Here is a 26184-nt window from a genome sequence, read left to right on the forward strand (position 1 = left end):
TCTCCATACTCCCTGCAATCTTGACTTTAAATCCTCCCATGGCAGTTATGTCCAACAGGATTCAATGCCACATCAGGAGAAAAACCAAAACCTAACATAAAAATAAAGGGAGGAAATGGAAAAGAAGAGAGAGAAGACACAGAGTGGACTCCAAAAACACTTAAAATAAAGCATCATGTTACTGAACAGATATACTCAGGGAGTTGATACTTGAACTTGGTCTCTGTCAGTCTTCAAGACACAAAGAAGAAATCAGCTATAAAACAAAGATGAGTGTTTATGAACGTCGTCAAACGCTGTGTTATGTAACATGTGCTAAGGAACCATAGAATTTTAAAATATCCAATGGGAAAGAGTTTTGGGGGATGTTCAGCTAGTATGTAATTAGGACACATCGTTTTATAAAAGTAATAAATATAAAATTAAGAAAACAAGAGAAACGGGCCCGTGCTGTATAGCCCATGAATCTCATCGGCTTCATCGTGAAAGTTTATTGTTTTTAATCCTAGTACAATCAGCTACCAGTTACATACAGTAAAAAACAAAACCAGCCACAAAGCAGTGATGGCAGATAGTCTGTGACGTCGTACAGTGGAGGAAACAGTCTCGGAATCCTCCAGTGGACCCCCACCGGGCTTCAGCACTTCAGCTATCACTCCCTCCCGCCCCAGAAGAGTTAAAAAGAAAAATTAATGTCTTGCTTGGGTACAGCAAGATCCTAATACCTCTTGGGGACACTGAAGAACTTTAAAAAACTAAAGCAGTAGAAACAAAACAAAAACTGAAACGTGGAAGCAAGGTGACACACAGAGAAGCTCCACGAGGCCTTGGCTTCGGGTCACCTCCAAGCGAACCACCTGCAGAGAAAAGAAAAGATCGTCAGGCCATGAGAGAATGGGCACCACGCGCAGCAGACCGCACTACCACATCATTCCACTCCTTCCCAAATCTAGGGCCTTCAAGCTTTCCTCAAGACTTTTGTTTTTCTAAGTGAGCCAGGTTGCAGAATACTGCTTCCTGTTCTAAACTTTTGTGTTGCAAATGTCAGCAACTGGCAAATACTTACTCTTTCAGAACTAGAAACACAGGAAGAGGGCATTTCTAGCAAAGCATGCTGTCTTCTTTATCTCAAACCCCTTGATGCAAGCACACAGTAGGCCGTTTGTAAGACTGCATACTCTTACCTCAGAGAAACAATGACTCCATTCAAAAACTAAGTCTCATATATATTTGGTTCGATTGAGGGCTTTTTCAGCCAGGTGACCACTTTCATCTGTGATCTTCTCCCAATCAGTCTGTCCGACCACAAAACCTATGGCCCTTTTCCTATCTGCGTCCTTCTTTTCTTCCAGGTCTGCCCATCTCACCTAAAAAGAACACAGCATTAGGCTGGGTTTCAAGAAAAATCAACATGCAAAAGGCCCCCTTCTCTCTGGATAGCTGAAGAGGCAAGATTATTCATCTGAAACCACAAGTAAGAAGTAGAGAAAGCCATTTATCTAAAGTTGCAGAGCACGAACTATGGTCAATCACCAAGTCCTAACTGTTCCGACTCCTGAGCTTGTCTGCTCTCGGCTCAGTTGTGCTCTCTCCATCTCCTCGGCCACTCCTTTTTAACTCGATGACTTCATTCTTTGGCCTGAAGTAAAGCACTAACATCTAACCTAGTCTCCCTGTCTCTGCTCACCCTCTTGAACCCACTCCGCCGGTGTGATCTTCCTAAAATATACATGGTTGTGACTCTCAAATCTTTCCCCTCCCTACAAGATGAAGTCCAAGCACTCAGGCCTTCTTAATACAGTCCCTGTCTGACGTGCAGCATCTCCAGCCAGTGCTTAAAGCATTTCACACAAGAAATACAGACTGACTTCTAGCACCCGGAGCTACTTCGTGCTACCTCACCTTGTATGTATAACCTCTCTTCCTGAACTCTGTCTACCTCGTGTGAGTCTGGTCATCCACCATGCTTTATCCCTCTTTTCCTCTGACATCTGAATAACTCATCATGGCTCTCCTGGGTTCACTTCTGGATTTCAATATGTCTGCTTTTGAACTTTCACATTGTATTGCAATTACCATTAATGGAGTTATCTTCCCTATATACTATATATTCAGACTACATACACCCTGGATCAAGGACTGAGAGAACTGAGTTTCATTTATCTCCCCACACGTAAAAACTTCTTGAAACTCAATCTTAGAGAAAACAGAGAGCTGGATTTATTACTTTCGTTCACAAGACAAAGAGATCAATGGACTCAACTGATATCATCATTCATGGCAAGATCACAACTACAAATCTATGAACAAAGGTATTTTCTATTGGTACTCTGGGTTTTCACAAATATAAATTCTTACGTCATAAGTTTCTAAAAACATATGCAGATATATTCTGTTTAAGTTGAAATATTTAAAGGCAGACTATGAACCTGCTGCTTGCAGTACACAGTGACACATTCTGCCAGATCATTTAAGAACGGCTTGTGATTTACTGTCTGCAGCACGGAGAGGGAACTTCATCTTCTTTATGCTGGATTAGGAAATACATTTTTGTTCTGACTGGTAATGAAATGACCAGACTTCTAACAGCTACAAACTGGTCAAAGGGAAGATCTAGTAACAGCAGTAGGGGAAAATTGGCAACACCTGACTCTGCTTCATGTAGCCTTCTAGAGGGTAGGAAATCTATGGCTTAAATTCCTTCAAAGGCCTCACTAAGAAGCCTAATAAACAGTGTAGGCTTTGGCATATAAAGATTTGACCTTTATATATGGATCTTTGGGCCTTCTACCCATCAATGCTGATGTACTGTTTTGCTTAATTCAATCAAGTCATACATACACTCAGTTCCATTTAGCTTCAAACATACACATTTTATAGAAAGATGGCTATTGGCCAGCGCCGCGGCTCACTAGGCTAATCCTCCGCCTTACGGCGCCGGCACACCGGGTTCTAGTCACGGTCGGGGCACCGGATTCTGTCCCAGTTGCCCCTCTTCCAGGCCAGGTCTCTGCTGTGGCCAGGGAGTGCAGTGGAGGATGGCCCAAGTGCTTGGGCCCTGCACCCCATGGGAGACCAGGAGAAGCACCTGGCTCCTGCCATCGGATCAGCGCGGTGGCCATTGGAGGGTGAACCAACGGCAAAAGGAAGACCTTTCTCTCTGTCTCTCTCACTGTCCACTCTGCCTGTCAAAAAAAAAAAAGAAAAGAAAAAAGAAAGATGGCTATGTCTTAAGGGGCACAAAGGATGGCTGGACAGACTGTGGCTGCTGTACAAAGGTCAATTTAAATCCATGCCTGGGGGCTGGCGCTGTGGTGCAGTGGGTTAAAGCCCTGGCCTGAAGTGCCAGCATCCCATATGGGCGCCGGTTTAAGATCCGATCCAGCTCTCTGCTATGGCCTGGGAAAGCAGTACAAGATGGCCCAAGTGTGCTTGGGCCCCTGTACCCCCATGAGAGACCCGGAGGAAGCTCCTGCCTTCAGATCAGCACAGGCTCTGGCTGTTGCAGCCAATTGGGAAGTGAACCAGCGGATGGAAGACCTCTCTCTGTCTCTACCTCTCTCTGTAACTCTTTCAAATAAATAAAATAAATCTCTAAAATAAATAAATAAATCCATTCATCCATCCATCCATCCATGCATGCCTGGGGTAGTCTCAGCATAGAGTTTAAAACACTGATCAATCTCACCCTGTCATTCTTAATTTTGTAGTTAGTTCCTGAGTCTTTAAAACTCAGATAATGGACCAGAATTGTGGTATAGCAGGTTAAGCCACCACCTGCAACGCCAGCATCCCACACGGGCACTGGTTTGAGTCCCAGCTGCTTCACCCTGATCCAGCTCCCTGTTCATGTGCCTGGGAAAGCAGCAGAAGACAGTCCAAGTGCTTGGGTATCCATGTGAGAGACCCGGAAGAAGCTCCTGGCTTCAGTCTGGCCCAGTCTAGGCAGCTGCTGTCATTTGGGGAATGAAATGGAAGATCTCTCTCTCTCTTGCTCTGTCTCTCCCTCTCTACAACTCTGTCTGTTGAAAGAAAGGAAGGGAGAGAGGAAGGGAGTAAGGAAAACAAAACCCAAAAAGCATAAAACACTCAGATAAGAGATGGGCATTAGGAATGCCTGAATCACATATTGGAGTGCCAGTTTGAATCCTGGATTCTCCACTTCCAATCCAGCTTCCAACCAATGTACTTGGCAGGCAGCAGAGAACTGCCCAAGGATTTGGGTTTGTGCCATCCACATGGGAGATCAAGATGGAATTCCTGGCTTCTGGCTTTAGCCTGGCCCAAAGCCAGCTGTTGTGGGCATTTGGGGAATGAAGCAGTGGATGAAGATCTCTCTTGCTCACTCTGCCTTTCAAATAAATAAATAGGGCTTGGGAAAAAAACTCATATAAAAATATGGAATTAGAAGCAAAAGTAAGAATTTTTTAAAAATAATCAACATGTCTTAGTGTACAAGTTCCCAAATCCAAAGTTGAAATTAAATAATTTAGAAATTAGTATTTTGTTCATATCTCTAATATATGACGCTTCAATGTGGAAAATTGAAATTACTAGATAATGCATATTTTCCATAAACTTTTTGAGGACCCTGCATATACTAATTCTATATTTAAACTAATTTACATGCTGAATCCTCCTTTTAGTTCCGTAACAGGATTAATCCACAGACCCCATGCACACAATCAACTTGTAGAAGAATGAATGATTACAAAAACACTAAACATATAAGGAGCAGAATAATGATTTCAGCTAGAAATAGCTTCTTGAATGCCAGGATCATTCCTAATTTTCCAAAAGCTACCTTTGAGATTTAAAGAACATTTTAAGAACATTTTATTTTTTGTCACCTATTAAAAAAAGTTGTTATAGTAAAGAAAAAATCTTGACTAACATGCAAAGGTTTGAAGTACATATATTTACTGCACTGTTACTAAAAATATACAAATTGAGCAAACAAGGGAATGTTTACATTTCTCTTTCATAGTTGTTAAAGAAATACAAACTGAAGTCCACATGAGCTATTATTATTATTTTTTAAAGATTTGTGTATTTGAAAGGCAGAGAGTTACAGAGAGAGAGAAAGAGGAAAAGAGAGGTCTTCCATCCGCTGGTTCACTCCCCAAATGGCTGCCCACAGCAGGAGTTGGGCTGATCCAAAGCCAGGAGCCAGGAGCCAGGAGCTTCTTCCTGGTCTTGCACGTGGGTGCAGGGGCCCAAGGACCTGGGCCATTTTCTACTGCTTTCCCAGGCCACAGAAGAGAGCTGGATTAGATGTGGAGCAGCCAGGACTCAAACTCAGCACCCATATGGGATGCTGGCACTGCCGGCAGTAGCTTTACCTGCTACGCCACAGTGCCAGCCCTGAGCCATTATTTTATAGTCAACTATGTAAATGAAATTTTTAAAAGATAAATTAATTATATTTTAAAGTCTAGCCATTTAGCTAAATTCTAGTATGGTAAACTTCACAAGTAAACAGCTTTTTGTTACAGAGGAAGTTAATCCCAAGAACTCACCTGGTATTTGTAAAAAGCCAGATTACAGAAACCAAGACACCCCAGGAGTTCTGATGTCAGTTTTTGTTGAGTTGTCTGAGAGTTAAAAGCTATTTGAAATTAAGGTATGAGGCAAGAGAGGAGGCTAAAGAGGAGCCTTTTTTTTTTCTTTTTTAAGATTTATTTATTTACTTGAAAGTCAGAGTTACACAGAGAGAGAAGGAAAGGCAGAGGGAGAGAGGTCTTCCATCCGCTGGTTCACTCTTCAATTGGCCGCAACGGCCAGAGTGGTGTTAATCAGAAGCCAGGAGCAAGGAGTTTCTTCCAGATCTCCCACATGGGTACAAGGACTTGGGCCATCTTCTACTGCTTTCCCAGGCCATAGCAGAGAGCTAGATCAGAAGTGGAGCAGCCAGGACTTGAACCAGCACCTATATGGGATGCCGGCACCACAGGTGGCAGCTTCACCCACTATGCCACAGCGCAGGCCCTGAGGAGCCACTTTATAGGATTATTTTGTATGTCAACTCAGTTCTCCTTGGCCACCTAACTTAAAGGAAACTGCATGGGATCACAAACTGCTCACTGATGAGAATGACAGTTACATAAAACTACTTAGAGCACAATAGTTCTCATTTCAGATTATTCACTGTTACCAGAAAGAACTACAATTACTCCTAAGGAGAGCTTCTACGGGTCCCAAATTTAAAACTGCAAAGACACTGAGACTGGCATCTGGCACAGACATTAGGTTGTTACTTGGGGCATCTGCACCCTGCATCAGAATGCCTGGCTCATCTGCCTGCACCAGAGGTCTGGTTCCTCTGCTTCTGGTCCAGCTTGTTGCTAACATATCCTGGGAGGCAGCAGTTGGTGGCTCAAGTACTTGGGTCCCTGCCACCAATGTGGGAGACTCAGATGGTGTTCCAGGTTCCCAGATTTGGCCATGCCCAGCCCTGGCTGTTGGGCATCTGGGGAGTGAACCAGTGGATGGAAGTTCTCTCTCTTTTTGCCTTTCAAATAAAAATGTAAAAAACAAACTGTAATAATAGTCATCACTCAAGTAGTCCTTGGATGGGGCTGGGCACAAATGGAAGGCCATCAATAGTATCTCTTTTTTTTGTAAATCTTTTAATTTATTTTATTTATTTATTTATTTATTTATTTATTTTGACAGGCAGAGTGGACAGTGAGAGAGAGAGAGAGAGAGAGAGAAAGGTCTTCCTTTTACCGTTGGTTCACCCTCCAGTGGCCGCCGCACTGTGCCGATCTGAAGCCAGGAGCCAGGTGCTTCTCCCGGTCTCCTATGCGGGTGCAGGGCTCAAGGACTTGGGCCATCCTCCACTGCACTCCCAGGCCACAGCAGAGAGCTGGATTAGTCTATTGAGCCATGGCGCTGGCAGGTATCTCTTTATCCCATCCGCTTGAACTATATATACAAAGGTGGGCCCCTGGACTGTCTGCTGTGTCGGAAAGCTTTGAAACCTGGATTCTTTCAAATGGTATATAGTGGAGTGTTTGTCATTTTGATTCTCTTAGAATAAAATATTCTCTAACTATTAGACACTGAGGAAATTAATAAAATACAAAGAAATGATGGATAAAGATATACAACCTCACAAAAAAATGCAAAATGAGGTATTTTTAATCTATCAGATTGTCAACAGTTAAAAAGTTTGACAATAGCACTGCTGGTGTGGAAAAACAGGCATTTACAAACAGGTCTACAGGGCATACAAACAGAAGTAACCTTTTTGGGAAATAATCTTTTAGTATCTGTCAGAATGATAGACCACAGTCTATGAGCTTGCGACTTTAATGCTAAAAATTCACTTCAAGGGAACATCTGCTGCCAAGACATACACACCACGACTCAGTATTTGTACCAGCAACGAAATGGAAACATCAGTAAGGCACTGGGTAAATAACTGATTGTACAGCCAGACGATGGCACAGTGCACAGCCCTTTATAGAGAATGGAAGAGTTCTACAAACTTACATAGGGAGATCAAGGTGGATTAGACGGACACAGCTTGTGCAGACTGGGTATGTGCCTTTGCTTCACTTTGTTTTAAAGAACATAGCTACAACAATCACTTCTACTGAACTCAGTATCTGTGTGAAGACCCATCCCAAGTCCTAGCCCCATTTCTCTGCTCCCTTCCAGAGCAGAACTTCTCCAAGAAGTTGTCTGCATTTACGGTTCTGTCCTTCTTCATCTTTCCACTCTCCAGTCTCCTGCAAACCAGCTTCTGTCCCCCAGCTCTCTGAAAATGCTACATCTGCTGGCGACCTCCACGCTGCGAAACCTAACAGCATTTCAGTGTCCTCCACGTCCCTGTCTTCTCTGCATCACTAAAAACGGACCGCTTTCTCTTCCTGAAACACCGCTGGCTGCAAGGCTGGGTCCTGTGTCCTGTCATCTTTTCTATTCACACTCATCTCTGGGCAAAATCACTCAGTCTAATGGCTTAAATACCATTTCCTCAAATTTGTGATTTCAGTCTCACGAAATTCATGACTTTCATACTACAAGTCTGCCATCCACACTGAGATCTCTAAGGTCCCTCCCTTAACTCCCAATTCTTTCCCTTCAAACTTATGACTTCTCCAGTTTTCTAAGTAAATGGTACAGCATAAACCTGGAGTGCTCATGGCCAGAACCTCAAGGAGTCACCCTCGATCCCACCTATCCTTGGACCCTCCACACTGAATCCATTATGAAGTCCCACAGATTCTCTTCAACACTGTATCCTGCACCTGGTTCCTCTGCCCCATGACAAAATGGCACAAATGGCCACTCTCAACCTACTTAGGGTTGACAATATGCTATTCATGTGAGGTTCTGGTCTCCATATTTTTAGTTAGTTGTACGTTTGATCTAACAATTTGTAAGGTCTGACACTTTTGTGGATATGTAATGGGATACAGTATAAACTAAACTGCTCTTAAAAAAAAAAAAAAAGAGCATTCATTTGATTTTCTGCCTGCAATTTTCAGAACCAGAAGCTCAAATGGGCCCTGCATGTGTGGCAGTTACTGACAAGATCTCTTACCCTCTTCTTCCCAGGCTCAGAAGCACGAGTCTCATAGTCGTCAGGGAGCTGAAGATAATCCTCCATTCTGCTGGCAATCGCCTCCCAGTCACGTTTCCTTTTAGTACCAGTCCTCAAGCCATCCAACTTGTCTGGGGGACAAACACAGAGCCGCAGCATTAAGGAAGAGTGTGAGCGAGCACACAAGACATTAACAAGAGGAGAGAAGGCTGGAGGACTTTCAGAGGGCACAGCCACATGTCTGAGTGCAGCATCACTTGCAGATCCAAACCGTCTTCTTGGTTGAAATAATCTCAAGCTCTGTCTACTGTCTGTATTGGCAGCCATGACATCATGATGTTGGGTTAAGTAACAAATATGGGCAAAGCACAAAGCAAGTGAAGGCACTTGTCTCCTGGCCTCCTTGTCCTCTCACCCCTCAAAATCACAATTCAGCTCTCATGTTCTGAAGGAAAATGAAAGGCAGGTTTCCCCAATTTTTTCCATTCTGTTGTTTTTCCTTAATGCAGTATTAATACCACCCATTTGATCTTCAATCAGGAGCAATATTATGCCGTATGAAAGTGAGGCAAGAACTCAATGAGCCAAGCTAACATTTAAGAAGGTTCTAGATTAACAGTTTCTCAGGATTTTGGCTGCTGTGAGAGTATTCACCATGGGTTAATATTTATGAATAAGCTGACTTTATGAGATAATCACTTTCTGTATGAAGTGCTATTGACCATTCTGAGGCTAAGAGCTGGTTAGCAAAGTGACAAGATCTGATATTTCTCTCTGAACCCAGAATCTGGGAGGGCTTTCCAAAGGCTCAATGCTGTAATCAATTAAACAAACAGGGACTATGAATTCAGAAATTACATGTCTCAAAGAAGAATACACAATGAGAATGTGCTGTATATTTTTTATTATTAATGTTGATTCTGATACTACATGTAGAATATTACGAGTTTTATACATTTTTTAGCTACATTGAAGCACTGAAACTTTTGAATCAACTGAATTTACATAAGCACAGTGTTGTTAAGCAGGCCAGTAAAAGAAAAGCCTAAAAACTTCAGAAACACATGATTACCATGCTTCATCAAACTCCATGAAGGGTGAGAGTGCACACAGGTGTACATAGGTACCAAGTTGGAGAGTACTTGATAAGCAAAGTGCAACAGCTGTAGGAGAGTGAGTTTATGTTTCAAATATAAATGTCTCCCACACAACTAACCGTACAAGCTTTAAAAACCAACAAGGTTTCCCATAATTGGCGCAGCTTTTAGTTACTAAGCCCTTCCCCCATAAAAGCAATCCTCACTGAAAAATTAGCAAAACAAACGACAACAATTACAAAACGCAAGAGAACTGTTATCGTCTCAATTGGCAATATTTTAACATGGACGGGTTCAACAGACCCAGTCTTCCAAGTTTCCTCTGTAAACCAACTGCTGTACTAAATGGCTGTATCTACATGTAAACGACGGGCCATGTTATACATGAGCTTAAAGCAGGGATACCTTGACTACACAGGGACACCGATATGGTATTAGAAAACCAACCAAGTCCCACAAACAAGAAAACTGTTTTCGGTTCAAAGCGTACAACATTACCAAAAGGGCAGGAAGCTCCAACACACTTATTAAACAGACCACAAAGGATTTCCAACCTTAACACAATCAGCTTTGCCATCAACATACTTCATAGGAAAACTTTCACATCTGTTTCAAGAACACAGCATGGCCGGCAGCAGTGCAGAAGGGCAGTGGGAGAACTGCAGAACATCCCCTAGCACACAGTGTGTATCACGGGAGTTACAGGTCAGAATCCCACATCTGTCACGGGGAAGCTCAGAAGAGCAGGCATTTCTGGCGTGAGCATCCTTGCTTGAAAGGGTTAATCTCAACTTTCATGCAAACATGCTAACGTTTCCTTCTTGGGGCTAAAGAGAGGCCCACACCTCTTCCACCCAAACAGCAGATGGGTGGGACAGGTGAGGCAAGAAAAACCTGGGTATTAGTCACAGGAAGAAGGCTGGTGCCCAACACTCACACTCATGATTTCCAGAGGGCCTGAGTTTCAAAAGATGAAGTTTTAGAGATGAAATTTTAAATCCAACTTGACAAGAGATTTTTACATTTTCAAAACAGTATATGTATTATTATAACACATAACAGAAAAAAAATTTAGACAAATCTATGTGTTTTCTAAATGTAAATGATATTTCTGAAAACTGATTCAAGGTGAACATACAAAGGTGATGTGCCTATACAAACAGTAATTACATTCTAACTGTGAAGGGAAATGCAGAAGGCCAACACACGACTCCTAGGTAGAGACAAACGACGCCAAGATGGGAAACCAAAAGTACTTCCTATGGAATTCCAGTAGCAGCACTGCTGAATCCCAGAAAGCTAACTCCCACTGTTGCATTAGGGTGACTGCACCAGCCAAGAGGGAACCAGTCAGGTGTGACTGAAGGTGCCTTCAACAGCTCCATGACACCCAAGCCAGCAGTCGCTCAGACCTGCTCTAAACTGTTCTAAAATCACGCTGCTTCTAAGTTGGCATTCCAACCCAGGCCAAACAGCATGCTGCTCTTAGATCAGAGCACTGAGCAAGAACCTGCGATGAGATCCGGCCAGCTGCTTCAAAGACTACAGGTAAGTATCTTCTCACTGGCAGACTCAGTCGTGAATAAAAATCCCTCGGTTTCAGATTCTACTCTTCTTCTGACTCAATGTATGACACTGTGAAAGCTTAGTATTTTCCACCCAAACATTATCATGTTACCAAGAGCAATTTAAGAATGTTGGTAAAGTACTCAGAAGAATAAATTTGTACCTGACAATCAAATATATTAAATTTGTTATAAGGATGGCAACATACAAAGACAAATTCTCAGACGCAAGATTCTCAAGTTTTGGAGAACAATCTTCTCAAATGGATCAATGGGCCAAAGTCAAAGAGGTAAGTACTTTCAGGAACGCACACACTCAATTTGCCTTCCTCCATGGCTGGATTATTCTCAAGATAATACTCACACGATGAGGCAAGGTGCAGGTTCTTACACAAACATTACTGTTACTCATTGAAAACAAACAAACTCCACTGCAAACATGTCGGAATCCACTTTCTAGATTACCAGATCTTTAGCGCTTTCAATGGAAAAAGATTACTTAATAAATTCATTTCTGGTATTCATTGTCCAACATTCTGTTTTTAAAACTGAATTTAAATAAAATGTATTTTTGAGATGCAAATGCTAGTTGAGACAGAATTTTGCTCAGCAATTAATACCAGTATTAATATAGTTTTGAACATAATTCCATTTTCCTTCTTCCTTAGAAACTAGAAAGGAAAGTAGAAAATGGACTGGCTTAAGTTTAAAAACCATCCTTCTAAGACCTTATAATGTAAACATCTCTGAAGAATATTTACTTTGCTAAAGTATTTGTTACTTCCATAAAGCCCTTGTCTATATTTTGTAATATCTTCTTGCCCCCCAAATATTATTATACCACTATTTAGATAACACAAAGGTCTTAAGAGTCTTCAAAGTTATTCTAAAAGTACAGAGCTTCAAATAGTTTAATTCTAATGTCAAAATAAGCAGAACTAATGCATTATTATTTTAACGACTAATATGAGATTATTGTTTCCCTACCTATTTAATTGCATTTAAACACAGAAATGTTTTGAAACTATACAGAAGACAGTTGGTTATTAAGCCATTTCCCAAAAGGAAAGACTAGCAGAAGAATGTCGGTAACCACTTGTAATTTTCACAAGCAATGAAATTCTAAAAATACCTTTTAAACTCTACAACAAAGCATCTATCCAAATACTCTGCGAATATTATAGTTTGTGGAACTGTCTTTTAACATCCACATCAACTGTTAGCGTAAACGTTTGGGAAAATTACAGATATAATGTATGCAACTGTGTACAAAGTGCACCTCTGATGTCAGACACACAGCTAAGTTGCTCAGACTTGTGTGAATCTAAGATATGCGGAGGGTTGTTCCCTGTTGGCAGCGACAGTGTGATGCCAGGGATTGACAGCTAACATTTCATCTATCAGAAGGTCAGTCTTCTCAACAAGCCTTGAGCATATTTTCTCACATCTTTATTAACACATCTTAGCAGGTTAAATCATTCTCTTTAAGTGAAGTAAAAAACAAGCTGAAGAAATGCTTTACAGTTGCATTCTGAACTACTGGAGGAATCCTCTGGATCCATATGATTTTCTGCTCTGAAGGTAACCACACACTAAAGTCTGCTTTAGACAATCACTTTAACCGCTTTACCTTGTGATCTGGCACTTCAAGACAACTTGAAGGAAAATTAGAAGGTAATTTTACAAAGCAAGTTCCTCAAAAAATCTGAATTATACATCTACTTCCCTCCATACAGCAACTTTAAGTTATTATGAGGAAAATAACTGTCTTTCAACTAATTTCAAAATTTTAATATATATTATTATTATTACCCAAAGTATTCATAATCAAGTCCAACTTTGGACTGCAAATATTTGTTAAAAAAAAAAAAAAGAAATCTCATCAGCACCAACATTTCTGATCAATATAAAAGAACGGACGTTAGAAGAGACAGCATTTTGTTACTAAATTTATCAAATATTTCCATTTAGTCTAAGAACTTTAAACGGCATTGAGGATTATTATTTCAAAATACTCTTTTATTTCACTCTGTTACAAGATACAACTAGTTAAACCGAAAGCTAGTGAAACAGACTAGAAGAGGTAAGGTAGGTCAAAAATCTTGGTTTAAGCACAAGTTTTGGGAAACTTGTTCTTCTTACAGCAGAAAGATCTATGACCATTACCATGAGGTATCACATATAAAAACAGGAAAAAGGAAATACCCACCTAGCTTTGCCTCAGATGTGTCCATCTCCCATTTGCTTTTCGGAATGTAACCCTAAATCGTACACAGAGAGAAGCTCGAAGGGTTAGAAAGAGACACATACATGCATACAACTTTTGAACTGGAAAAGCATTAAAACTGGGAATGGATTCAGTTTCCACTCACTAGTTATAAAAATATCCTTAGGGAAAACAGTCTCATTATCTTTGAAGAAACTAAACTGCCAAATTCACCAGACTTCACTGCCTAGATTTCAGAGTAGGCAATTCAGAACAGTGTAACGAAGGCGCTTAGAGGCAGCCACAGTTCAGGAATCAAAACTGCAGCTGAACAACATCTGTATAGCAAATATTATAAGATGTACAGGTAGTTACTGTGCTATGATTGTCAGAAAATTTTTAACTAGCTAGGTTACTTTCTAAATACAACTGCTATTCTCAAGTGATAGTAGTCATGAGGTCCAAAAAGCATTCTTTAAGATAGTTACTTTATATTTCAGTGTAATCATATAGTACTCAAAAGAAAGGAGAAGGATTGGTATCACTGAGCCCAAATACCCAATTATGAAGTTCAACCTCATTTTAAAATGATTCAATCCATTTACCAGTTAGGTCTTACAGACTATTTTATTGAATCAGTTTCTTTCATCATTTTGGAAACTAGATTATTTCTGATGTCTTATAAAACTGCGTTCTCCTATCATACAAAAAACCAGAAATCTCCAAAGGTAACTTACATCTTATATTTCATAAAGTACTAGAGGGTTTATTTCAAACAAACTCCCAAAGATTTTCAAATCTTCCAATGTGCCTAATGAACTAGGTATTCCTCCTTTCCATTCAGTCTCGTGTGGTTTGTCACGATGCCCTCTTTTCTTCACTTGGAGTCTGTTTTCCTATTAGTCCCTAACATACAGAAACTTAATGGAGCTCCTAAACAGGAGAGATTCATCAAAGGTGCCAGCATCTTCTTTGATGAGTCACTGTATCTCTCTATTGTTGGGGATGTTCAAGTTCACAGCACAGACTGACACAGGGAAGGCAGAAGGCATGTTGAAGATGTCACGACAACAGCATGTAGGTAAGTTTATGAGAGTATCATCACTACTTCAGGAAACCTACGTGTTATAAACATCTCTAGTGTTTAAGCCAGATCTAATAATTCAATTTCAATTTACTAGGTTGTATTTCAGGTTATAAATATTGTTTCCAAACACATCCTTAGAACAAACCAAGACAAAGCTAGGCTGAAGTGAGGGTGCTAAAAGTACAAAAGAAACCTGTACAAGTTATGTATCAAAAATTGTCTGAAAACCTTCAGCATTACTGGAATAATATTTTTATATATACTAGGTTCACTGAGGCACTAAAGAAGACAAACTATCACGCCAATGATTCCCCCAAAAAGGATTCTCTTAACCAAGAAGTACAGATTTCACCCAGCTGTATTAAGGAGTCCAGAACAGAAAATGCAAAGTTTACTGAGAAATCCATTAAAATGGTCTGAGTGACTAAAGACTTTCTCTCAACCCTTTGGTTAATATTCTCCAATGATCTTTTACTCTTGGACTAGACCCCAATAGTAGAAGATTTGGATACTGCATCCTTGAATGGGTTAAGGAAAGTTTTATAACATAAAGTTAAGCCAACGAGTATACTAATGTCTCCCTGCTGGAACCATCCTGTTCTTCCTTAAACCTGTCCCATCCTCCCACCGATTTCAATGGTAGGCGACGTGAAAAAAAGATAGTCCAGCAGGGTAGAAAGTGAAGGCTTCCTTGCCATGTTTCTGATGTAAAAATATAGCATTACAGTGTGTTCAACTTTAAAAAATAGTAGTACATGCAACTGAAGTAGTTTGACCTACATCTAAGCAAGTCACCTGTTATGGATCATACGTATTTTGAAAAGCTAGGAAGCTATAGCACTACACACTTCTCTCATGATCATGGTCTAGTACACACGCTGCAAGTAGTTACAGAAGTCAGCAGCCATAGTCCAGAACAGTGTGGACCTTTAAATGCATTTCCTGCCTGTATTTTAGATTATGTCAAAATACAACTTAAGAAAAATACTGTTTAAAAAAATAAAAAAAAAATATTGAGACTCAAAGGCCATTAACTTTAAATCTTATTTTTTAATCCATGTTTAAAACCTAGGAATGTAGAAATTGACACCATCTCTATATAATCACAGTTTCTATCAAGAGTCCTTTATCATGCATGCATTTGATGGGACCACTCCTTGGAGACTTATATACTCTAGAGGGTAAGAATCAGTGTTCTTGCTTTGTACATTTTCAGAAGAATATGAGAAGAACTTTAGCAAGGGCTGAGTATTAAATAAACCGAGTAGTATTCTGGAATTAAAAAGCAACACTATTCCAAGGCATTACTATTCTCTGTAGCTCATTAGCAAACACTGAAAAGTCAACATAACTTCAGGCCGCATATTTTTGAATGACAGGGTAAGGCAAACAGCTCTACAGAGATGTGATCAAAAGTATTTACAGTAGGTACACAGAAACTTTGAATTCACACTACATAAGCTTTTAATAAGTCTAAGCAAAATCCATTGCCTACACAAATATTTTTCCCATCACTTAACATGATAAAATGAAAAAGAATAAATCCAGCAGCCAGTGGCAACCCTCTGCCTCCTCATTCGATAAATCCTTCTGCTCAGTTGCCAGAAACTCAATTTTGAGATCTTGTAGCAAAGAAGATACAATTATGCGTAAGTTAGGTTACACCACAGATCTGCTGGAATGTAAGAAAGCCCTTAATATCTGTAATTGATTTTCTTAAAAAAAAGTATACTCCCCTAAAACCACCCACAAATAGATGAGTTTATACGGGTGAGTTTCTTAGCACCCTGTTAAAATTTTCTTTCAGCAACACAGTAGAGGGTTTTTTTGGTCTGAGGAAAAAGTAAAAACTATCCAAAAGTCTCCTTGAAGATGATTATGGGAAACTTTTACCATTAAAGTATATACCAACAATAGTAATCTGATCATAGATCAGAATTCAAACCCTTCTTAATGATTTTCATAAAGAGACACTGTTCAAAGTGGTTGGTCTGTCTCCTACCAGTTCGCTTTCCTCTTCTTCTGCATCTTTCTTTTCTTCCTTCTGCTCTTCAATATTTGCATCAAAATCTTCCATCTCCACCTACACCATGACAATAATCATGAAAAGAAAAAACATGTTAACATTTATGAAAATGTTGAGGCCCTCACTGAAACTGAGAATAAGCACAGCCATCCAGAGGAAGAAAGCACAGATTCACCAAGTCATTTTTTTTTTTTTTTTTGGACAGGCAGAGTGGACAGTGAGAGAGAGAGACAGAGAGAAAGGTCTTCCTTTTGCCGTTGGTTCACCCTCCAATGGCCGCCGCAGTAGCATGCTGCGGCCGGCGCACCACGCTTATCCGATGGCAGGAGCCAGGTGCTAATCCTGGTCTCCCATGGGGTGCAGGGCCCAAGGACTTGGGCCATCCTCCACTGCACTCCCTGGCCACAGCAGAGAGCTGGCCTGGAAGGGGGGCAACCGGGACAGGATCGGTGCCCCGACCGGGACTAGAACCCGGTGTGCCGGCGCCGCAAGGCGGAGGATTAGCCTATTGAGCCGCGGTGCCAGCCTCACCAAGTCATTTTTAACACCCCAAATTTTGACACAGAACCGATAAAAAACAGATTGATACTCTTGAACTTAATATTCCTGGGATGTGCATCTTCATAACTCCCTCCATAAAGTCAAGTGTAATGCTCTGTTCTGAGCAGACGACCACTTGTTTTGAATGCCTACGGAGGGGCCAGCACGTGGCGGAGCGGGTGATGCCACCGTCTGCAGTGCCGGCATCCCAAGTGGGTGCTGGTTTGTGTCCCAGCTGCTCCACTTCTGATCCAGCTCTCTGCTATGGTCTGGTAATGCAGAGGAAGTTGGCCCAAGTCCTTGGGCCCTTGCACCCGCGTGGGAGACCCAGAAGAAGCTCCTGGTTTCAGATAGGCCCAGCTCTGGCTGTCGTGGCCTTTTGGGGAGTGAACCAGTGGATTGAAGACCTCTCTCGTCTGCCTCTGCCTCTTTGTAACTCTGCCTTTCAAGTAAATAAATAAATCTTAAAAAAAATATATTTATTTATTTGAAAGTCAGAGTTACACAGAGAGAGGAGAGGCAGAGAGAGAGAAGTCTTCCATCCGATGGTTCACTCCCCAGATGGCCGCAATGGCCGACGCTGCGCCAATCTGAAGCCAGGAGCCAGGAGCTTCTTCCAGGTCTCCCACATGGGTGCAGGATCCCAAAGACTTGGGCCATCTTCTACTGCTTTCCCAGGCCACAGCAGAGAGCTGGATCAGAAGAGGAGCAACTAGGACTAGAACCGGCGCCCATATGGGATGCCGGTGCTTCAGGCCAGGGTGTTAACCTGCTCCACCACAGCGCCGGCCCCAATAAATCTTTAAAAAAAAAAAAAAAAAAAAAAGAATGGGCCAGACATAAAAAATAAATTCCTATGGATTACAAGGATTTCTTTTTAAAATTTTTAACATGTATTTTTCCAACCAGGTAAAACATGAAAATTATTCAAAGTTCAAAATGTGAAAAAGAGTATAGTAAAAAGTAGGATGGAAGTATCTTTGGCCCAGGATAGTAGCAATACAAATTAGAGTAGAAGGATTAGAAAAGTACTTATAAAGTACACTTGGCCAACTTGTTAATAGTTATATGGTAGAGGGACAAGGCTGAATACTGGTAAAGGGGAGAGTAACGACTCAGATAGAGGCTGGTGCTCTGGAGTAGTAGGTTGAGCCTCTGCCTGGGAGGCTGGCACTCTATATGGGCACCGGCTTGAGTTCCAGCTGCTCCTCTTCCGATCTGGCTCTCTGCTATGGCCTGGGAAGGCAGTGGAAGATGGCCCAAGTGCTTTGGCCCCTGCACCCACATGGGAGTTCCAGAAGAAGCTCCTAACTTCTGGCTTAGGATTGGACCAGCCCTAGCCATTACAGCCACATGGATGGTGAACCAGTGGATGGAAGATCTCTCTCCCTCTCTGTAACTCTGCCAATCAAATAACTAAATCTTTAAAAAAAAAAAAAAAAAAAAGTCAGAGATAATCCTAGATTACTGGTTGTAGCAATCAAATGATTGGTGGTTCCAATTACTAAAATAGAGAATATCAGAAAAGATAAACTACTGGATGAATTACATTTTGGATAGGTTGTGTTTGAGGCATACCAAGATAATACATATTTCTTTTTGATAGAAAATTTGAAAAATAATCATAAAATGAATTGTAAAAATCATCTCCACTCAGAAAGGTTGTTTAGACTGATGTAATTCACCCCAGTCTTTATAAATTTAGACATATATGTGGCAATCCAAGCTACTAAAAAGATTCTGATTATTTATATACAAAGTGCAAAGTGAAAACAGCCTAGAATAGAGGCGTTGAAGGAGTTGTTTTAAGGACTGGGTAGGGACAGCATGGTAGCGAAGTGGGTAAAGCTGCTGCCTGTGATGCCTGTCCTGCCTGTGATGTATGGACATCAGTTCAAGTACCAGCTACTCTACTTCCAGTCCTGCTCCCTGCTAATGCGCCTAGGAAAGCAGTGTAAAATCACCCAAGTCCTTGTTTCCCTGCACCCGTATGCGAGACCTGTGTCTCTCCCTCTCTCTGCAAAATTCTGCCTTTCAAATAAACAAATAAATCTTTTTAAAAAAGTTTAGTATTAAAAAAAAAGAATTGGGTACCAGGAGACTAAAAAGAAATGGTCAGAAAAATAAAACTGGAAAAATGTGGATTCTCAAAAGTCAAGAAACAAATATGTTCTTGAGAATATGGGCATGGTCAAGTATTTCACATATGGCTACAAAATTAAGCAGCAAGAAAGGCCTGCCAACTGTCACAGAAATTACCAGCGAAGAGTCTGTGGAGAACGGTGAGGACAGAAGCCAGGAGGAAAAGGGATGTGGAAGATGGGAAATGAAAATACAAACACAGTGACAACATTGAGTGTAGATAAAGCTCACAGGAAGAGTTAAATAAAACAGAAGCATACAACTAGTTAAAACAGAAACTCTGTCTTTTTTCCATGGTAACGATTTTCTCCCGCCAAATTAATAGTTGATTCAGGAAAGAATTATTAATGTATTCTGTTAGGGAAGAGAATAGTAATGAAGTATCTTCTATGGATTTCTTATTACAAAAAAAAGTAGCAAAAGAGCCAAGAGACACTACCTTAACCAAGTGATCAGTGTTTAAATCACCAATAAACAAAGTGGCATCTTACGGCTTCCCATATAATGCACTAAGCACACATCACCTCTTAGGCAGCATTCCTGCTAATGTTTAACCTAAACCTAAACATGTGCAGACAAATGGACAAATCCAAACTGAGGAACATTCTATAAGACAACTGGCCCATACACTCAAATGTTCCTTTATCTTTCACAACAATGACAAAACTGACAAGTTTCTTTTTAAATTAAAAAAAAAGTCGAATCCTGGAGTTTTGAAAATTGTTTTAAAGCACATCTTGGGCCAGCGCTGTGGTGTAGTGGGTTAAAGCCCCCATATGCAGTGCCAGCATCCCATATGGGTGCCAGTTCGAGTCCCAGGTGCTCCACACTTCCGATCTAGCTCTCTGCTATGGCCTGGGAAAGTAGCAGAAGACGGCTCAAGTCCTTGGGACCCTGCATCTGTGTGGGAGATCTGGAAGAAGCTATTGCCGTTACGGCCATTTGGGGAGTGAACCAGCAGATAGAAGATTTCTCTTTTTCTGCCTCTCTGTTACTCTGCCTTTCAAATAAATAAATAAATCTTTTAAAAAAAGAAAATAAAAGCACATGATGGGGACAACTAGTGAAATCTGAGCATGGATTGTATATCAGATAATTCAAGAAATTCTATTCAGGAAATGTATATTACTTAATATAGTATATTATCAATGTTAAATTTCCTGAATTTGATAATTGACCAGTTTTGGAGGAGAATGTCTTGCTCTTAGGTCTGATGTGCTGATGTATTTATGGAGGTGAAGGGTTCTGAGGGCTGCAACTTAATTCTCAGTGAGCTCTATAACAATAATGACAACATTATTTATAGCAATTTATAGAGAAATTGTGGCAAAATAGTAACAAAAAGTGAATGTATGAAAGCATACAGGTGTTTTCATGATATGGATGCAATTTTTCTGCAGCTATAAAATGATTCAAGGTAAAAAGCTGGAATAAAAGCTTGTTTTGTGCTGCCTTCGAGCCAAAGGACACTCACCTCTTCAATAGCAGCATCTTGCAGCAAAGAACGAATGTCTAGACGCATCATGTGACGAGGTGCAGCTTCCCAGTGATCGGCCATCTAGGGAGAGATTCAGCTCAAGTTATCTCAACAGTGCTCCAGAAACTACTCAAAGAAAGACCAAGTGAGCATGCCAGATAAAAATTCAACTAATACTATGAAGTCTAACAGGTTGGTTCCAAGAAAACCCAGGTCACACCTTTGTATACAAAGGAAAAAACATTTACGAAAGCAAGTAGAAAAGATATTCTGAAGGAAAGCGGGATAAACAAGAGTCTCCAGGTAACAGTGCTCATACAGACGGAGTGAAGTTTAGGGTACTCCACTGTTCTCTATTTCTGAAAATTACCTTGTTTATTTCTTTAAGTTTCCTTCCATGAATATTTCTCTTGCCACAAGTCTGGTTATCTGCACTCATTTCAGCCAAATACACCTATGCAAGAACAAGCGATGATTAGGAAAAGAAACACAACACTTACATAGCAACACAAATGCTCTGAAGTTCTCTTAACACTTTACCTCAAATCCTTTGGTTTTTGCTGCACTCCAAAACTGGTCAAAATGCCTGACTCTGTCATTGATGGCATCCAGAATGATGAAGGGGAAAAAGCCGTCATCCAGAGTCTTTTTGAAAGTTTTGAACATGCTGGTACGGTAGGTCTCCTCCATCTCAGCTTCATATTCATATTCCATTACCTATGAAGCCCCAGTAGAGAGCTGGCGTTAGCCAGAGCAAAAATCATCCTAAATTGTTTCTTTAGTTTAGCACAGATACAGAGAGAGATGACTCTGTAGTCCTCCATTCACACCTGAGTTCTAAAGTTCATGTTCCAAAATGAAAGAAGTCCTTGTCTTCAAAGATGCCCCATCTCTCTCTAGAACGTTTTCCTTTAAACACGAACAAACACTTTACCTTCTTTTTCACTTTCTTTCCAGAATCCGGATCTTTTTCTTCTTTCTCCACTTCAGTGATGAAGTAATCATCCAGGCTTAGAACTCTGGGTGCTGGTCCTCCAAATTCAACCTCCTTATCCTAAGAATCACGTAGTTAAGAAGGTTAAAAGAATTCACGGAGGGTGGGAGGGTGGTGTGGTGGGAAAACTCACTATATTCCTAAAGTTGTATTTATGAAATTTGTACTCATTAGTACAATCTAGTGGATTCAAACAAACAAAAGCAAAAAATATTTGTCTAAGGAGAAAGAAACTGGGATGGGTGTTTGATGTGGCAGTTAAGATGCCACTCGAGACACCCACATCCCACGCTGGAGTGCCTGGTTTGAGTCTCAGCTCCACTTCTGATTCCTGCTTCCTGTTAATGCACACCCAAGGAGGCAATGGGTGATGGCTCCAGTACTTGGGCTCCTACCATACATGTGGAAGACCCAGATTAAGTTCTAAGCACCTGGCTTTGGCCTGGTCCAGCCCTGGCTGTTTGGGCACTTGGTAAATGAACCAGCAGATGGAAGATCTCGCTGTTTGCCTTTCAAATAAAGTGAAAATAAATACTTTATATGAGCTACATGGGACACAGGTCAATTGGGAGTTACCTACGTCAATATCACTCTACTTACTAAGAAGGCAAGTAGCTAAGGCAAACAATTGGTTTTGTCAGTTTTTCCATACTCACTCGAATAAGTTTTGCAACATGTGTCTTCCCGCTACCAGGCAATCCTCTCATTATGACAACAATCTGAAATGCAACAGACCCCCCCAAAAAAAGTCATTCAGAGATTATTTGTTTTGCAATGAGATCTCAGTTAAAAATGACCTATCATTCTCCCTAATATCACATGGCAGGCCATGAAACAAACCTTCCTACACTTGAAAGGGTAGAAGTAATTGAAAGTATGTTATCTGACCACAATGGAATGAGATTAGAAGGTAACAGGAGGGGGAATGGCAATGTGGTGCAGTGAGTTAAGCTGCCGCCTGCGATGCTGACATCCCACACTGGAGCATTAGTTTGAGTCCTGGCTGCACTGCTTCCCAGTCAGCTTCCTCCTAGTGCAGCTGGAAAAGCTGCAGATGGTGGCTGAAGTACTTGAGTCCCTGCCGCCGATGTAAGAAACCAGGATGGAGTTCCTGGATCTGGCTTCAGCCTGGCCCAATCCTGACTGTTGTGGTCTTTTGGGGTGTGAACCAGCAGATGGAAGACCTCTGTTTGTCTCTCTCTCTCTGTCACTCAGCCTTTCTAATAAATAAATAAATTTTTTAAAAAGATTTGTTTATTTATTAGAAAGGCAGAGTCACAGAAAAGGAGAGGCAGAGAGAGAGAGAGAGACAAACAGACAGACAAAGATCTTCCATCCTCTGGTTCACTCCCCAAATAGCTGCAATGGCTAGGGCTGAGCCAGGCCAAAGCCAGGAACCAGGACTTCATCCAGAACGCTCAAGTGGGTGCAGGGGCCCAAGGACTTGGGCCATCTGCTGCTGCTTTGCAGGCTCATTAGGAAGAAACTGCAACAGAAGTGGAGTAGCTGGGACTAGAATGGGTGCCCATATGGGATGCCAGCAGGGCAGGCAGCAACTTTACCCATTATGCCACAGTTAAAGAGAAAGAAAGCAATGTAGGGAACAATAGGGAACATTAAAAAATATGTGGAAGTGAAACAACACATTCCTAAATAATCATTGAGTCTAAGAAGAAATCAAAAGAGAAACCAGAAAATACTCTGAAATGAATGAAAATGAAAACCTAACATACCAAAACTATGGGATAAAGCTAAAAACAGCATTTAAAGGGAAATTTAGAGACTGGTGTTGTGGCACAGCTGGTTAAGCAGTCATTTGCTACACTGGCATCCCATATCAGTTGTGGTGTAGCAGGTTAAGCTGAAGTTGCCGGTGATACCAGAATCCTATATTGAAACGCTGGTTTGAGTTCTGGTTGCTCTTTTTCCAATCCAGCTTCCTGATAATGCACCTGGGAGGGCAGCTCAAGATTGTCTGCATATTTGGACCCATGACTTCCAGATGGGAGACACAGGAGGAGCTCCTGGCTGCCCTGTCTTGGCCATTTGGGGAATGAACCATTAGATGAAGATCTTTGTCTCTCCCTCTGTCACTCTGCCTTCTGAATAAATAAAATTTTTTAAAAACTGACTGAAGAAGAAACTGACAACCTGAGCAGACCTCTGACAAGTGAAGAGATTGAATTACCAATAAAAATAACCACCCACTAAGAAAACCCCAGATCAAAATAGTTTCATTACTGAATTCTAGCAAATGTTTAAAGAATTAACACCAATTTGGCCGGTGCTGCGGCTCACTAGGCTAATCCTCTGCCTACGGCGCTGGCACCCCGGGTTCTAGTCCCAGTTGGGGCGCCGGATTCTGTCCCGGTTGCTCCTCTTCCAGTCCAGCTCTCTGCTGTGACTCTGGAGTGCAGTGGAGGATGGCCCAGGTCCTTGGGCCCTGCCCGCATGGGAAACCAGGAGGAAGCACCTGACTCCTGGCTTTGGATCAGTGCAGCACACTGGCCGCAACATGCCAGCCATAGCGGCCACTTGGGGGGTGAACCCACGAAAAAAGGAAGACCTTTCTCTCTCTCTCTAACTCTGCCTGTCAAAAAAAAAAAAAAAAATTAACACCAATTCTTCAAAAATTCTTCTAAAAAACAGAAGAGAAAGCAATAATTCCCAATTTTTTATGAGGCCAGCATTACCTTGATACAAAAAGCAAAGACATCACAAGAAAACTATATCTGTTATGAATATGAATACAATAACCTTCAACAAAATACTAGTAAACTACCTTCCAACACATAATAGACACAGTGGGGCTGGCATTGTGGCACAGTGGGTTAAGTGGTGGCTTATGATGCTGGCATCCCATACGACAGTGCCAGTTCAAGTTCCAGCTGCTCTATTAAGGATCCAGACTCCTGACAATGCATCTGGTGAAGGCTGAAGAAAATAGTCCAGGCGCTTGGGCCCTTGCCACCTGTATTCCTGCTCCTGGCTTCAGCCTGGGCCTGACCTGGCTGTTGTGGCCATTTGTTGTGGCTGCAAGATCCCCTGCTTGTTTCTCTCTCTCTCTCTCTCTCTCTCTCTCTCTGTCACTCTGCCTTTCAAATAAATAAATATTAGAAAAAACAGGCTGACGCCGCGGCTCAATAGGCTAATCCTCCGCCTAGCAGCGCCGGCACACCGGGTTCTAGTCCTGGTCGGGGCGCCGGATGCTGTCCCGGTTGCCCCTCTTCCAGGCCAGGTCTCTGCTGTGGCCAGGGAGTGCAGTGGAGGATGGCCCAAGTGCTTGGGTCCTGCACCCCATGGGAGACCAGGAAAAGCACCTGGCTCCTGGCTTCAGATCAGTGCGGTGCGCCGGCTACAGCATGCCGGCCGTGGCGGCCATTGGAGGGTGAACCAACGGAAAAGGAAGACCTTTCTCTGTCTCTCTGTCTCACTGTCCACTCTGCCTGTCAAAAAAAAAAAAAAAAAAAAAGAAAGAAAGAAAAAGATAAAACAAAGAATACCATGACCAAGTAGAATGTACTTCAGGGATACAAGTTAACATACAAAAATCAACCAATATGATATGCTATATCAACAGACTAAAAAAAACAAAGGAGTTATCAATTGAATTGATGCAAAAAGTGGCATTCAGCAAAATCCAACTTCCTCTCATGGTAAAAACATTCACAAACTAACAACAGAACTTTCTCAACTTGATAAAATAAATCTCTAAGAATCCTAGATAACATCATAATTAATGGCAAAAGACAAGACGTTTTCCCTGTAAGATCAGAAATAAGAGCAGGATGCCTACTTCCGCCACATCTGTCCAACACTGTCCTGGAACTTTTAGCCAGAAGCAGGTGTTCATCACAGAAAGAAGTAAAACTGTATTTGTAGATGACATGATCTAATGTACAGAAAAATCCCAAGAATTCACCACAATTCTGTTAGAACTAATAAATGAGTTCAGCAATGTTGTAGAATGTAAGGTGGGTACACAAAAACCAACTGTATTTCTATATACTTTGCAATGAATAATTCAAAAATTAAATTAACCAATTATATGCATATAAAAATTGTGAATGTATTAAGCAATACAGTCAAAAGGCAGAGACTGTCAGACTGCATAAAAAAATACAACTCAATTAATCTTTTTCCTACAACAGACAGATTTTACATTCAAAGATAGGAATAAACCAGAAGTTTAAATGGTAGAAGACATACAGTAGTAAACCTTTATCCATGGGGGATACATTCCAAGTCCCTCAAGAGAAATCTAAAACCAAGGGTAATAGTGAATCTTACACACAAGCACCGAGATACTGTGACAACTGATGTGATAACCAAGACAGCTACTAATGACTAATAGGTGGGTAGTATATACAGCATAGATAAGAGGGACAAAAAATATTATTCACTTCTTAAGCAGGACACAGCAAAATGGCATAAGATTTCATCACACTACTTAGAATGGTGTGTATTTAAAACTTATGAATTGCTTATTTCTGGAA

At 41.2% G+C, this 26184-nt stretch overlaps 1 protein-coding gene across 3 annotated transcripts in view; it reads right to left on the reverse strand.

The window, feature by feature from the left end:
* Positions 1 to 451: 451 nt before the first annotated feature.
* YLPM1 (YLP motif containing 1) overlaps positions 452 to 26184 on the reverse strand; it is an 86255-nt gene continuing 60522 nt past the window's right edge. For 2 of the 3 annotated variants that reach the window (XM_062181722.1, XM_062181724.1), the window contains 10 exons: positions 22345 to 22407; positions 21629 to 21748; positions 21235 to 21411; positions 21065 to 21148; positions 20692 to 20775; positions 16512 to 16592; positions 13426 to 13477; positions 8555 to 8685; positions 1185 to 1367; positions 452 to 857 (listed from right to left, as the gene is read on the reverse strand). In XM_062181722.1, the coding sequence (XP_062037706.1) occupies positions 1221 to 1367; positions 8555 to 8685; positions 13426 to 13477; positions 16512 to 16592; positions 20692 to 20775; positions 21065 to 21148; positions 21235 to 21411; positions 21629 to 21748; positions 22345 to 22407 (939 nt within the window). In that variant the 3' untranslated portion in view covers positions 452 to 857; positions 1185 to 1220. Of the gene's footprint in view, positions 858 to 1184; positions 1368 to 8554; positions 8686 to 13425; positions 13478 to 16511; positions 16593 to 20691; positions 20776 to 21064; positions 21149 to 21234; positions 21412 to 21628; positions 21749 to 22344; positions 22408 to 26184 lie in introns of those variants that run through there. The other variant, XM_062181723.1, reaches the window with a different exon arrangement.

This window comes from Lepus europaeus, chromosome 22 (assembly GCF_033115175.1).
Source record: "Lepus europaeus isolate LE1 chromosome 22, mLepTim1.pri, whole genome shotgun sequence".
Taxonomy (NCBI): Eukaryota; Metazoa; Chordata; class Mammalia; order Lagomorpha; family Leporidae; genus Lepus; species Lepus europaeus.